General features: G+C 45.8%; 1 protein-coding gene across 1 annotated transcript in view; it reads right to left on the reverse strand.

Annotated features, from left to right (window-relative positions):
* Positions 1–11,874, reverse strand: part of grip2b (glutamate receptor interacting protein 2b) — a 176,164-nt gene extending 164,290 nt beyond the window's left edge. Inside the window, exon 1 of the mRNA XM_067398526.1 lies at positions 11,739–11,874. Within this exon, the coding sequence (XP_067254627.1) occupies positions 11,739–11,874 (136 nt within the window). The remainder of the gene's footprint in view (positions 1–11,738) is intronic.
* Between the last annotated feature and the right edge of the window lie 4,554 nt (positions 11,875–16,428).

Below are 16,428 nucleotides of genomic sequence, written 5' to 3' on the forward strand. Positions count from 1 at the left end.
TCTTTGCTGCCTGATTTCACAGGATCATTGACCTGAAGAACTAGTAAAATGTACAGCTGAGACTGTGAACAAAAAAGAACACAAATCCTGCACAGTGCAAGAAAACATTGTTTGCCTTTAGAATCTTTTCTTATTTTGTTGAATTATTTATTTATTTATTTTTTCATTTAGTACTGCCCTTCAGAAGCAACAGAAGATTCTTGCATGTTTCCTGGAAGACAAATTAAGTACAATTTACCTTGATCTTTAAATTCAAAAAGTTTTCACCTCCCGACTCTTAATGCTTAGTGTTTCCTTCTGGAGCATCAGTGAATGTTTGAACCTTTTTTAATAGTTGTGTTTGAGTCCATCAGTTGTCCTCAGCGTGAAAAGATGAATCTCAAAATCATACAGTCACTGCTGTAAAGGATTCAAATATGCCACAAAATCCTTGAAAACTGAAGAATCTACAGGACATGGAGGATTTTTCTGAAGAACAGAGCTCAGTTTAACTGCTCAGAACAAACAAGGGACTCATGAACAACCAAAAAAAAAAAAAAAAAAAAAAAACAGTCGTGGATCATCCAGGTAACCACACACAGTATTAAGAATCAAGGGATCCCAAACTTTTGAACGGAGATATTTTAATAAATTCAGCTACTTTTTTGTCTTGTGGATTATATGTAAACATCTTTTATGTAAAATACTGTATCTTACTCAGGACAGTACTAAATAAAAAATAGCATGCTTTTTGTATGATCTCTCTTATTTTGTTAAAATTATTCACATTTTCACAGATTCTGCAAGGGGTTCCCAAACTTTTGCATACCACTGTATATATGTCTTGTGGACTATATATAAACATCTTTGAAGTAAAATATCTTAATCAGGACAGCATTAAATAAAAAAACATGCATTTTGTATGATCCATCTTATTTTGCTAAAATAATTAACATTTTGCAGATTCTACAAGGGGTATGTAAACTTTTGAGCACAATCTCTGTAAGGTTTCCATGGGTGTAGAATACATTTAATTAAACTAAATTTGCTCCCCCGCACTTTTTTTCAGGTAAGTGTGTACACCACAAAAACAAACACTTGTAACCCTTGAACGCCTCTCTCATCTACTGCGTGATCTAAAAGTTTGACGATAAATCAAACGGATGTCTGTCATTTGAAAGAATCATGTGGTGTCCTGAATAATTAAGAGATGGTGTCTTCTCATAGGATAAGAAAACTCATTAATAATTATGAGACACCGATGCGTCATCGAAGTGTTATAGTGCACCGCCACGTCACAGGCACGGTGTAGTTCCCTTTCAGTCGGTCACGTTCGACGTACGCCAGTAGTGACCGACGAATTGGGATATCGCTTAGAGAGCCCTATCAGCTTCGTGTAAACTAAAACAAGCCAATGGAATTGGCGTGCGATATTTGCATAATGCGCACCGCCCCCGACAGGTGTATATAAATAGGAAGCAGATGCAATCGCACTCTGTCTTTCGCTTCGGAGCCATTCAGTGGTGTCCTGTTTAAGAAGACTGTTTGTGTGAACTAAACTGCCTCGAAGAGGATTCACAGCAAGCCGTGTGTGCCGGTGTAACGGTGCTACAGCGAGGTCGCGAGCTCCCGAGGATCCGAGCTATAGCTCTCAACTGCTGTTTTCACAGCACACGCCTAGAGTGAAAGTGTGTGTGTTGCGATTTGGGCCGGTTCCTCGGTGTGTCCAGGGAGTGGTGTACCTGGCACATCGCGTCACTCCCTGTGTGCTTCATTACGAGCGAGTTGACTGTTTTCCCCTTCTAAAAGAGCTTTACAGACGAACCCTGACAGTATGTCATTTAATTTTTATGTCATTGTGCTTTAATGGGTGCGGTCGTTCCCTGGTCCCTGCTGATGGGCACAATCGTTGCATCTCGTGTTTGGGCATTCTGCACGCTGAAGCGGCTTTTGTGGATGGCTCATGTTCCCATTGCGGGAACATGACTATCGCGGTGCTGAGGTCGAGACTCTCCTTCCTGAAGTCTCAGGAAGCGGGGGTCCCCTCTCCTATGCTGCGTACGACCGTTTTTTCCAGCCCCGGGAACCGGAATGACGGTACGGCGCTGTATAGGAAGGGTGACCTGAGGATTACGGTCAGGGCTTCCCCGCCGAGCGGAAACGCTCCTCGGGCCCCTGCCGCCTCATCAGCACCGCAACCCATCGTGCCACCGTTGGTTTCCGCTGGGCCCTCTACGGACTGTCCAGCCGTTACCTTTGGTGTGCCGGCGGCGGATCGGATGTTGATCGCTGCATCGGAAGGTGAGCCTGAGTCCTTGGGGGAGGAAGATTCAGACGCGCTGCCGCCCGGGACGGTAGCGTTGCCCGAGTCGGATCCCGAGCTCACGGCTGTGCTCTCCCAGGCCGCCTTGTGCGTCGGGCTTGAGTGGAGCCCTCCACCCTGTCCCGGACCATCTCGGTTGGACGATTGGTACTTGGGGGGGGGGGGTCGCGCTGGTCAAATCCAGCGTCCCGCCCCAATGCCTTTCTTCCCGGAAGTACACGATGAGGTGACCAGTTCTTGGCAAGCTCCGTATGGGGCTCGTACAGGGCCTGGTCCCTCGTCCGCCTTCACCTCCCTGGACGGCGGGGAAGTCAGGGGATACACGAGGATCCCGCCAGTCGAGCGGTCTGTTGCGATGCAGTTGTGTCCAACGGCCGCTGGCTGGCGCGGTGAGCCGCGTCTCCCGTCCCAGGCCTGTGAATTCTCAGCCGGTCTGACTGAGAAAGCTTACAGTGCCTGTGGGCAGGCTGCCTCTGCCCTGCACGCGATGGCCCTTTTGCAGGTCTATCAGGCAAAAGCGCTGTCGCAGATGCCCCAGGAAGGTCCTGACCAACAGCTGCTTGGGGAGCTGCGCGCTGCCACTGACCTTGCCCTCCGGGCAACGAAGGTGACAGCGCGTTCTGTTGGCCAGGCGATGTCTACTCTGGTAGTCCAGCAACGCCACCTCTGGCTGACCTTGGCCGACATGAGGGAGACCGACAAACATCGGTTCCTGGATTCCCCCGTGTCTCCGGTCGGCCTTTTCGGCGACGCGGCGGAGAGCTGTGCCCAACAGTTCTCCGCTGCACAGAAGCAGGCTGAGGCTATCAGACATGTCATGCCTCCACCCAGCCGCCCGTGGCTCAGCCTCAGCCCGCTCGTCGCCGAGGGCGCCCGCCTGCGTCTTCCTCCACCCCTGCTAAGTCGGCAAAGCAGCAGCCTACACCAGCCAAACAGCAGGGTGCCGGTCACGGACGTGGTGCCCAGCCCGTCTCTGCCAACCCAGGTGGCAAGCGGTCGGGGAAAACTCGGCCCTGAGACGGGTGACCTGGAGCGGAAGGTTCCTGCCCTTTGGGAGAGTATTCCATCTGCTCTCCCACCCCCGGAGGAGGGCCGGGGGGATTTTGTGGCGGCTGTCCATCTACCGCCGCCGGAGTCCAGCGGTACCCACTTTGCCACAAAAAGAGCAGTTTCCTCAAACTCTAGGTCACAACTAGGTGTGTCTGCCAGTGTGCCAGGCCCCGCCTCGCCGCTGGCAGCTCCCTCCCAATTCGCCAGCAGGCGGCAGTGTGATGGCGCAGACCGCGTCCCGTGCGCCGTCTCCCATGCACACTGCGGCCTCGCAGAGTCCGACCCCACTCCGGGCCGCTCCCAAGCCGTCCGAGTCGGGTCCCTCTCTGCCTTGCTGCCCCACCCCCGGTGCGTCTGTGGTGCCTTTGGTCCCGCTGGCTCAGTGTCTGGAAGCGTGGATAGCGCTCCCCAGCCTGTCCAGTTGGCTCATTCGTACTATCAGACTCGGCTATGCGATTCAGTTCACCCGGCATCCCCCGGTCTTCAGGGCTGTCCACTTCACTCAGGTGTCGTTGGACAGTGCACCTGTTCTCCGGGCGGAGATTGCTGTCCTTCTGGCGAAGGATACAATCGAGCCGGTCCCTCCAGCCGATATGAAGTCGGGGTTCTACAGCCCCTACTTCATTGTACCGAAAAAGGGCGGTGGGCTACGGCCAATCCTGGACCGTCCCCAGGATTGGTTTGCAGCAATAGACCTGAAGGACGCGTACTTTCATGTCTCGATTCTGCCTCGACACAGACCCTTCAAAGCCGGTCTGCGTTCGAGGGTCGGGCATGTCAGTACAAAGTCCTAGCCGACATGGTTTTAGCTCCCAGCCGGTTGGGTCTTCAGGTCAACCGGGACAAGAGCAAACTCGCCCCCGGGCAGAGGATCTCTTGTCTCGGTCTCGAGCTAGACTCGGTCGCACGGACTGCGCGTCTCACCGAGGCGCGCGTCCAGTCGGTGTTGAACTGCCTGAGCTCGCTCAAGTGCAGGACAGCGGCTCCACTGAAAGATTTTCAGAGGCTCCTGGGACATATGGCATCTGCAGCCACGGTAATCGGATTGCTTCATATGAGACCGCTTCAACACTGGCTCCGCGGACGGGTCCCGAGATGGGCGTGGCAGTGCGGCACTCTCCGTGTCCCCGTGACACCGAGCTGCCGTCGCACCCTTGTCCGGTGGTCGGACCCTTCGTTCCTGCGGGCCGGAGTACCCCTCGAACGAGTGTCCAGGCACGCTGTGGTCTCCACAGATGCCTCTGCCACGGGATAGGGGGCCACGTACAACGGGCATGCAGTGACAGGTCTTTGGACGGGGCCTCAGCTGCATTGGCATATCAATTGCCTCGAGTTGCTAGCGGTTCGTCTTGCGCTGGCCCGCTTCAAGAAGCTGTTGTCAGGCAAGCACGTTCTAGTCCGCTCACACAGCACTGCGGCCGTTGCGTACATCAACCGTCAAGGTGGTCTACGCTTCCGTCGCATGTCGCAACTCGCCCGCCATCTCTTGTTGTGGAGTCAGAAGGATCTGAGGTCCCTTCGGGCCACTCGTGTCTCAGGTGTGCTCAACCGTGCAGCCGACGAGCTGTCACGGCAGCCTCCACTTGCGGGCGAGTGGCGGCTCCACCCCCAGGCGGTCCAGCTGATTTGGCAGCATTTCGGCAAGGCCCAGGTAGACCTGTTTGCCTCCCCAGAAACTGCCCACTGCCAGTGGTTTTATTCCCTGACCGGCGGCACGCTCGGCACGGATGCCCTGGCACACAGCTGGCCCCCGGGTCTGCGCAAATATGCGTTTTCCCCAGTGAGCCTTCTCGCACAACTCCTGTGCAAGGTCAGGGAGGACGGGGAGCAGGTTCTGTTAGTGGCTCCGTACTGGCCCACTCGGACCTGGTTCTCAGACCTCATTCTCCTCGCGACAGCCCCTCCCTGGCCGATTCCTCTGAGGAAGGACCCCCTGACTCAGAGACGGGGCACCCTGTGGCACCCGCGTCCCGATCTATGGAACCTCCACGTGTGGTCCCTGGACGGGATGCGGAGGTTCTGAGTGATCTCCCGCAAGCGGTCGTAGACACCATCACTTCCGCTAGAGCTCCTTCCACTAGGAGTCTCTATGCGTTGAAGTGGAACCTGTTCGTCGAATGGTGCGCCTCTCGCCGAGAGGACCCCCGATCATGTTCGGTCGGATCCGTGCTTTCCTTTCTGCAAGATGGGTTGGAGCGAAGGCTGTCTCCCTCCACCCTCAAGGTGTATGTTGCCGCTATTGCCGCACATCACCACGCAGTTGAGGTAAGTCCCTGGGGAAACACAATCTGATCGTCAGATTCCTGAGGGGGGCCAGGAGACTGAATCCTCCTCGCCCTTCCTCCGTACCCTCTTGGGATCTGACCCTGGTTCTCACAGCTCTCCGGGGTCATCCCTTTGAACCTTTGCAATCAGTCGACCTGAAACTAATGTCTCTTAAGACGGTTCTTCTGGTTGCATTGGCTTCCCTGAAGAGGGTAGGGGATCTGCATGCATTTTCGGTCGACGAAATGTGCCTAGAATTCGGGCCCGGTGATTCTCACGTTATCCTGAGACCCCGGCCTGGATACGTGCCCAAGGTTCCTACCACTCCCTTCAGAGATCAGGTAGTGAACCTGCAAGCGCTGCCCTCAGAGGAGGCAGACCCAGCCCTAGCTTTGCTCTGTCCCGTCCGCGCTCTGCGCGTTTACGTGGACAGAACGCGAAGCTTCAGGACCTCAGATCAGCTCTTCATCTGTTACGGAGGCCAGCAGAAGGGAAAGGCTGTCTCCAAGCAGAGGATGGCCCACTGGATAGTGGATGCCATCGCCTTGGCGTACGAATCCCAGGGCGTGCCTTGCCCGCTCGGGTTGAGAGCCCACTCCACCAGAGGGGTGGCCTCTTCTTGGGCGCTGGCTCATGGCGCCTCGCTGACAGATATCTGTAGAGCTGCAGGCTGGGCGACACCTAACACGTTCGCTAGGTTTTATAGCCTACGTGTAGAGCCGGTATCCTCACGTGTACTCGCATCCACTAGTCGGTAGACGTGTTGTACCCGCTCTAAGTGTCGGCTTGCAATGCCATTCCCGCCACTGGCCGGATACGTGCATACTTTCACTCCAGTCGTGTTCCCCGCTTGGCGAACCCTGTCGAGTTCCTCCGCCTCCCCCTTCGGCTCGGACATTGTGGAGTGTCTGATGCCAGGCCTACATCCGTCGCTGACGCTGTCTGTTGGCTGGGGCCCATATGTCGTGACCCCTCTACGTGAGCAGTCCCATATGTGTATTTTCCACGGTTTAAAACTCCCTACGGGCCGAGTCCGTGTCTTTCCCTTAGCAGAGCCAGCTCTGCTGTCACCTGTCAGATGAGTCTCCCCCTACCAGGTGGAGCCATCCCAGGGACTCCATATGCGTACTGCCCCCCGGGCCAGTCCATGTGTGTATTTCCCACGTAAACTCCTCCCCCATTGGGTAGGTAGTGGTCTCCGCAGCGTCCCTTACGGGTTTGCTTCCCCAGTGTGTCTAGTTTACTTAGTGGGTATTGGTTAGACAGCAGTAGACTCTCTCGGTGTAAGCTCGCCCCCTTCACCGCCAGCCGGTGCTATGGGCGGCTGAGCTTGCGCTGGGCACTGGAAGGGGTTTCGTAACTGTGGCGCTTTAGTTGGGATCCCAATTCGTCGGTCACTACTGACGTACGTCGAACGTGACCGACTGAAAGGGAACGTCTCGGTTACATATGTAACCCTCGTTCCCTGAAGGAGGGAACGGAGACGTACGTCCCGTCGCCACAGTTTCTGTACCCTCGCTGTAGCGCGGACACCAGTTGTCTCCTCAGCGAAAAACAGAGTGCGATTGCATCTGCTTCCTATTTATATACACCTGTCGGGGGCGGTGCGCATTATGCAAATATCGCACGCCAATTCCATTGGCTTGTTTTAGTTTACACGAAGCTGATACGGCTCTCTAAGCGATATCCCAATTCGTCGGTCACTACTGACGTACGTCTCCGTTCCCTCCTTCAGGGAACGAGGGTTACATATGTAACCGAGACGATTTTAAAGGTGCCGAAGAATGTGTTTTCAAAAGATGTAATATAAGTCTAAGGTGTCTCCTGAATGTGTCTGTGAAGTTTCAGCTCAAAATACCCCATAGATTTTTTATTAATTTTTTTAACTGCCTATTTTGAGGCATCATTATAAATGCACTGATTCAGGCTGTGGACCCTTTAATTCTGACTGCCTTAAACAGCATAAACAAAGTTCACACAGCTAATATAACCTTCAAAATGGATCTTTACAAAGTGTTCATCATGCAGCATGTCTAATCGCGTAAGTACAGTGTTTATTTGGATGTTTGCATTTGATTCTGAATGAGTTTGAGGCTTTGCTCTGTGGCTAAAGCTAACATTACACACTGTTGGAGAGATTTATAAAGAATGAAGTTGTGTTTATGAATTATACAGACTGCAACTGTTTAAAAATGAAAATAGCGACGGCTCTTGTCTCCATGAATACAGTAAGAAACGATGGTAATTTTTAACAGTACATTAGCAACATGCTAACAAAACATTTAGAAAGACAATTTACAAATATTACTAAAAATATCATGATATCATGGATCATGTCAGTTATTATTGTTTCATCTGCCATTTTTCACTATTGTTCTTGCTTGCTTACCTAGTCTGATGATTCAGCTGTGCACAGATCCAGACGTTAATACTGGCTGCCCTTGTCTAATGGCTTTAACATGAGCTGGCATATGCAAATATTGGGGGTGTTATGTTGAGATTCGCCTGTTCTTCTGAGGTCTTTTAAACAAACTAGATTTACACAAGGAGGAAACAATGGAGTTTGAAACTCACTGTATGTCATTTCCATGTACTGAACTCTTGTTATTCAACTATGCCGAGGTAAATTCAATTTTTCATTCGATGGCACCTTTAAATAAAAAATCTCAAAATTAACCACTTTCCCTCTACAATTAAATCTAACAGATGCAAACATTGTATTCAATGATGTTCAACACATACCTCTGTTAAAATCTCAGAAAATGTAGTTTAGGGTTTCATGACCCTTTAAGTGTGTTTTTCAAATGATCTCTGGGTATTTTCATATCAATAAAGTAATAATGCAGTGCTAATTGACAGGCTTTATTACAGTATAAAAACTATAAAATATATTTCTGCCTGATTCTACGATTAAAAAAAACTTACATTTTATAAAATCCAGGATGACTTGATGTTCTACAAACCAATCATAAAATATTGACAATATAGGAGAAAAACAATTATAGAATACATTATTTATATATATATATATATATATATATATATATATATATATATATATATATAATGGCATTTCAAACACTAAACTTACCTGAGGTGATGTTAACAATTTTTTTGTGAATGTGACATGGGCGGGTCCTTGTTTGTTACTGACGTTTTAATTTGCTTTCAGCAACTACATACAAGAGACGGCAGTCTGTCAGAAAATCGCGCCACAGAAAAAAAATGCATGTCATGTGACTCAACCAAAGCACATCATTGGCTAAACTAAGGTCTTCTCTTACCAACAAAAAAAACTAGAATGTTCTGTTAAAGAGATGGTGGCAAGGAAATTAACACAAAGTGTATGTTGCCATATGGCAACACTATGCGGTAGAGGGTTAAGGATTAAACAAGTAAAGCCAAAAAGCTCAATAGCAGAATGAAGGCTTTCTTTGTGAGTTACCAGTCTCTCTACCTCTTACAGCTTTCCTTTTGTAAGGTTAGGGAACAGTTCCCAGGTGCTCTCGGTGTGTGTTCAGAGAGATGGGGTATATTTAGCACCCAGCTACTGAGCTGGAGCCGACTGCTATTTCTTTTTTGTCACACTGACTTCTTCCAAGTTACAAGAAACCGAGTCACTTCGGCTGCCATATTTAACTGATTGGCTGTGACTGGCACATTGAAAGCTTTTAAAACACGCACATCAACCTTTACAGCTGTAGCGCAGAACGGCAACAATGTAATAGCCATTGAATCAACGCAGGTCTGACTGGAAACTTGTACCCAAGACATTGAAATACATTCCAGTTTGATGCGCAATTTCCATCGGAATAATTCACTGCTATTTGAGGACATTGTGTCTCTGGAACAGACAAAGTGTTGCATTCAGACACAATATAATAGTGTTACCTAATAATACAGTTTCGCTCATAATTACAGAGTGGCGCGGGGTGCAAGACAGCCTCCCCTGTGTGTAAACGTGAGATGCCTCATTAAAGACACAGAGCCTCTCATGAATACATCAGAGTATATTCAGCCAGGTTTTAAATAATATATCACATGTAAAGCAATGTAATCATCCTGGAGTGAATGGAAGATGAAGTATTTAAAAATGGCTCGAGATGTAACATATCTCATGTTATGCATCTAGTCCAGAGAAACACAAGAGAGATTGCATCATCTGGAACATTTGTATTTCTTGGGAGTGATTGAAATACAACAAAAGTTAAAAAACAAAACGATGTGCAAACAACTTCTTTCTAATGCCAGTTAGGCCTGTAAAAGATTGCACAATACTCAGAACAAACATAGTGCTATGGAAATGGAATTTCTTTTAACAGTTAGTTTATGTATATTTTTTTATTGATCATGACAGCATGAAATGATGAAGAGCATGTTAGCTGTCATATCCAACTATAAACTTCCGTCAGTTTAATGAGCAGATTTAGGTGTTTGGATCACAGCGGTGGAGTGACACTAAACAGTTCTAATAAAATTGCATCAGATTGCATTAAGAGCTATTTACACAAATGTTCAGCAACAGATCAGTTTGATCTGATCTTTGCATGCAATTTGTCCAATGCGGACCAATGACAGCAGAAGGGCTGAATGAAAATGCAGATACACTCTCTGACAGTATGCGGTGCTTATAGAGGAAATGTATACAAAACAAATACCCCACTGTACCATATCTGTTTGTAAGCCCAAACAGATGCGTATCTTTTACAAACATGTCTCAAAAAAAAAAATTTGTCGCATTGATGGGATGCACATGTTTGTATTGGTCGTGTTGGTTCATTCAAATTAAAATGTTTATTAGACCAAATTTTTGCACCAATTATTTATCTTGGTGTGAACTGCTTCTAGTCTACTGCTTCCTCCACAATACAATGTTCAGAGCCGACAAGTTCTGGAACTTCAAAATGTGCAGATTATGTGTGAGAATTTACCTAATTTTGACCAAATGTTACTAATATATAATTATAGCGAATAGGGTGCTAAAACAACACAGATATTTTGTGCAAATAAATAAATTCTTAGTAAGTTCCCCTTGCATTTTATTCACAAACCTTTAGTAGTCTAACTTATAGGGAATGTGCACCCAAAAACAAAAATTCCATCATCATTTAATCAGCCTCTTGTCGTTTTCAAACTTGTATGACTTTTGTCCTTCAGTGGAACACAAAGAAGATATTTTGAAGAATGTTTTTTTGTCCATACAATAAAAGTCAACGGGGTCCAAAACAACACTGATTTCTATCCTGCTGACTTTTATGACCAAAAAACATGACATTTTTCAAAACATCTTTTTTTTGTATTCCACAGAAGAAAGAATATCCTACAAAACTGGAATGATATGAGGGTTGGTAAATAGTGAGAGAATTTTCATTTTTGGAATCCCTTGGAATCCAAATGCTAAAAGCGTCCAAAAAAAAAAAATGCAACAGGAACTGAAGACTTGATACAATGATGTCCAGGAAATGATTTATGAAACCCTCATGAGATGAAAAGATAAAAAGATGTCGAAGGACACATTCACCTCTTCCAAACAATTCACAAAATCAATCAAACTTAAGTGTCTTCAAACTTCCTGGAGATAATAATGCACCGGTTAGTGCTCTTGTTAAAACAGCCATTACTCATGCTAGTCATAACTCAATGATGAGTTATAATCTTTACTTAATTAATATCAGTGAAGCTTCACTGATCTCTGAAGACCCTACCATAGCAAAACCCAGAGAATAAACGACAACGAGTTGAGATGATAAATAAAATCGAGAATTATGATTGCGTCTCACGGAAACATCCATTTCATCAAATATTTAAAACCCTAATACAAAATCTATTCACCAGGAACAACATTAGGAACGAGAAACCGCATCCTCCACATTAAGTTCAAGAGTTTCCCCATTAATTCAATCTCTCTTCCCCTCAGAGGAAACGTGATGATAATAACTGAAGCCAGACTGATGGGAAAAAAAGAGAGTGTTTTCTCTCCTCTGTGTATGTGGCGGAACACCACAGGTCAAAGTTAATATCAACCCCACAAAGCAGTAATGAAAAAAGGATTAGAGTGGGAGGAGGGGGAGACGGAGAGAGAGACAGAGCGAGAGAGAAAGTTTGCCAGGGGTGGTCTTACCGCTGATGCAAAGGCTGAGAGAGCACAGACTCTCCTCGCAGGTCTCAGGGCTCTCCGCCTCCCAGTGAGACCCTCTTTCCCTTTTCCTGGGAGACATCTGTCTTACGATGTTTAAAACCCGGTTCACTCTATCCATCCTTCCCTTAGCTTTGCGTGACTGAATGTCCCACGATTCCACCCCAACGTGTCACATTAGACACGGAGAGTCTTCTGAACAAGCACGTTGAGGAGACGCTTTGGTTGTTAGGATGCTAAATTTACGCCTTTTTCATTTGATTTGCAACAAGCCAAGAAACGGGAACAGAGGGGGGAAAAAATAGAAAATATATCCCAGTTTGCCTCTCTCTCACTGTGAAGCTTTATCCCACTGCTTCCACAGCACAACTAGCAGTGAGTTGATCTTTTTTTACCTCCCTCCCTCTATCCAGCTTGCTCTCTCCGACTCGCTCACTCTAGCTTTCATCTTTTTTATGAGGGTCCTCTCTAATCAGCTAATAATACCTCATTAGAATTGGGAGAAAGAGGGAGATTAACCTTAAGATGGAGGATGGACTGACAGCTGTGAAGTGGCCACAGAGAAAGGTAAATCCATCATGACAATGTAAAGACATCTAATTGGAGTTTTGAAGTTTTTAGTTTATGTCTGTTAGCCTTGGAGCTACCTATATATGCAAAAAAGTTGTGAAAGTTTGCTTTTATCAGATATACACCTTCACAGTCTTTCTCTCTTGGGAACAAACAATATTGATGAAATCATCTTTCACTTGGGGGGCGTAACCAAATATTTGACCAATCAAAAATTTTGTCTTCTCTCTAATACCACCACATATTATAATTTTTTTGGTCTGCTGGCTATTTTAAAAAGAGACAGACCCTGTATCCGAATATGCATACTTCTACTATATAGTATGTGAAAAGCGAGTAGTCCAAATTCATAGTAGGTAAGTATAGGTGACAAACAGTATGTGAAAATAGTATGTCTGAATTCATAGTACTGTAGGTGAGAAACAGGATGTGAAATGAGTAGTATGACCGAATTTTTAGTATTCATAAACAGTAGGTGAAAAGTTCACGGATGACCCTATGAATATAGTACTCATAAAACAGTAGGAGAAAAACAGTACATGAAATGAGTATTATGTCCAAATTCGAAGGCAAAACACACTAGGTGAAAATTACCTGGATGACCTACTACTTCTGCCAAGATATTAAAGTGCTCTTTGAATAAGCACTTTACTATCCCATGAGGCCATGGGAGAGGAATTGTGAATGGCAGTGGCGCAAATTACCTGGATGAAATTATTACGAATTACTACGAATTCGGACATACTACTCATTTCACATATTGTTTGTTACATACTGTTTATCACGTACCTAATTTGGCCATACTACTCACTTTTGTCACTTTTACTATATAACCTGGATGACCTACTACTTCCACCAAGATTATGAAGTGCTCATTGAATGGGTCCAATTAGGCCATTGGAGAGGAGTTGTGAATGGCAGTGACAAAAATGATGCCGTAGATCATATGACATTTGATTTTATGCATACTATACAAATTCATACTACATTGAATGTATTTTTTTAACATTGCAAAGTTTGTTTCTCGTTAAATGTAATACCTGCTTTGACAATATGCAATTAAGCTCTTTGATGTAAACTCATCCCAAACTTCCTGTTTTATTGGGAAGTAGGTCAACGCAAGCAAGAAACTGTTCGTCAAGCCATTTCTTGTGGCTTTTAAAACTCTTTTGTTAGATTAAATACTCTCTGGGTTAATGACATCCCTGTCACCAAACAGGAAGTCCCGTCCCCAAACTCATGCCATCAGGTTGTTCAACTACCCACAAAATGATGTTGCTAATTGCCAACAAACGCAACAATATTGGCAGCTGCCCTAACAAACAAGTGTTTGTTGATATGGCCCGAGAAGGAGTTAATCGCTTTGTAATTCCCTTTAAGACATTTTGGGAAAATCATCTCTCAAGGAAATGCCACATCACGACTCTCTACACAGTTGTTCCCTCTGCATCCCTCCCACACAGAAGAAAAAGGGAAGGGGAGAGCGGCAGAGAGAAGAAAGCTCTTTAAATTAAGTATTAACATCATTATGTTCTCCAGAGGCCATGGAAACACCCACGGGACACAGTGCTAATCTGACAAAGTAGCTGCATATGTAGGGAAAGAGTTCATTACCTATTTTCCTTCAAACATAAAACAGTGAGGCATTGAAATCAAATCAGTCAGGGCATTTACTTCCTGTTGAAAGAGTAGGTGTATTTTCATTATCTTTAGTTGGATGCATTTACATTGTGACTGTGCCTCAGATGCAATCAACTCTGTGTTTGTGAAGGTGTGAACCAAATGGCCCATACAGACGTATGGTCCACAGAAACTGATGGGCGTGAATGACAAACAAACAGCATTGCTCAGGGTAGATTGCAGGGATGGTCGATCTCCTGTGGGAGGTCCTAACAGTATTCTGTTGTTTGTAGCCCTTGTGTCTTCATGTATAAAGTTCTGTCCCACAGACAGAACTTTGGGTTAAGATATTTTGAAGGATGACACACTGACATCACTGCTGAAGAACTGTGCTACACTACTACCTTCAATAAATACTTCCCACAAGAACTCTGGTCAAGCTTACTTATTTTATGTATTAGAGAAATCTAATACATTGGCGAGCCACCCAAATGACTTCACGGCCAAATACAGCAAAATCTAACACTGTTGAGAAGCTGAAAAGCAGATTTTTAAAATGGATTAACTGGAGGCTGATTTGTCGTTGTCCAATTGAATCAGAATTATGATTATCAAAAGTTATCGAAAAATATTTTCAGAGACCCCCTTAAGCTACAGCAGTTATCAAAATGTGTAAGGAACACTTTTTATTTAGCTTAAGCAGGTGGCCTTTCAACTCATTTTCATGAGAAAACCTTTATAAGATTTGATTTGTAAAGAAGCTTGCAATTTTTAGAACAAAAGTGAGCTTGAAAGTCCTAACCATCATGAGGCATAAGCAGATAATACAGTAACATATGTATAAGATTAAGGTGCGTTCACATTTACCATTGCTCTGTGAAATTTTGTGAACAAAATCCAGTCATTTCAATAGGAATCTGCATGTTTGGGAGTTTCGTGTGAGGGGAAAAATTTCCTCACACAGATTCTACTCATGTTCAAGGTCACACAAGTTCACCGCACTGTCCAAGAGAAAGCATATTGGTTTGAAAGCACCTTATGTGATCAGTGCTTCATACATCGCTATACGATTGACAGTGGACCTTTTTTTGCCCACTAAATTTCACTAGAGAATCACTAATTTGACTGCATCTTTAGCCATCAATTTGCCAAAATGTAAAATAATTCATAATTCCCATTAGAGTGTGCTGGACCTTCTCTAGTCAATAGCTGCTTTTCCACCATTGTGCCGAACAGAATGGTAAGGAACGGTTCCAGTTGTGTTTCCACTGGAGCCTGGTATGGCACAGCACAATTATACCCCCTTTCCACCAGCACGAACCGGGTGCTAGTTCAGAGCTAGTGCTAGTGCCAGTTCGGAGTTGGTTCAACTGAGGAGCCTTCTAAGAACTGGTTTGCCTTTCCACGGGCTTGAGAGCCAGCACAGAGCCAGTTCTTACGTCACTGTATACAGCTTATATCGCCGCCAAACACAAATACACCAGGCTCGTTTGATATGCATCGGCTTCTCGCAAAGCGATCGGCGCATGATACCAAAGCTCCGCGAGAACGATCCAAAAGCACAAGAAGTCGTATGCTCTACAAACGCTCCCACAGATCCGCGGCATCCGCCGAATCAGTCCACGCTGCTCCGATGCATCTCGAACAAGCCTTCCATCAACAATCACGGATGTTTAACTACTGTTGATGCTCATGGCTTTGCGAACCTACATCGGCATCCAAACACGGCTCGCTGTAATTTGTATATAGACGGAGATTACAATCGAGCTGCTATTAGCTCGATTAGCTGCTATTTCAAAAATGGTGGTCACGGGTGTCTTGTTGGTCACGGTAACCCCGCCCCCAGCCCCTGATGCAAGCGGTTCTTACTTCTAGCCCAGCAACGTTTTGGTGCTACTTACGAACCACTTTTCCTGGTTCGGAGCTGGTGCTTTGTGTGTCGAAAGACAAAGAACTGATTTGAATTTAGGCTCTGGCTCCGAACTAGCACTCAAACAGCCTTGGTAGAAAAGGGATATTACACACTGTTCTCAGCCCTGAATTCTTGGCACTGTTTTCTAACCGTGCTGAATTGACCCTTCGCCGTGGGTTTGATTGACAAGCGATCTAACCAATCAGAACGCCGAATCCATCATTTTGTCCAACAAAGCAGTCAGGGGTTAGAGGGTTAACCTTGGTGGACTTAAACTTGAAAAATGGTGTTTACTGACGTATTTCCGCATTTGAAACAACATTCCTTCTCATGTTCATTCATGTTTATTTGATGCTATAAATGAACTAGTAGGAAGAGATGATCGGTTTACGAGCCTCTTGAGCTGAGGCACTACAGCAATCTGTCACGACACATTAAAGAGCCACAAAACGTTTTTTATTGTTTGAATTTCTTAAAAAACTACACAGTATGAAAGCTGGGACTTTATTTAATATCATAAGTAACCTGATTTGTCTTGTCTGTCGACGTGTTGTCAGTGTCCTTTTTGCTCCG

This window comes from Chanodichthys erythropterus, chromosome 10 (assembly GCF_024489055.1).
Source record: "Chanodichthys erythropterus isolate Z2021 chromosome 10, ASM2448905v1, whole genome shotgun sequence".
NCBI classification, from domain to species: Eukaryota; Metazoa; Chordata; class Actinopteri; order Cypriniformes; family Xenocyprididae; genus Chanodichthys; species Chanodichthys erythropterus.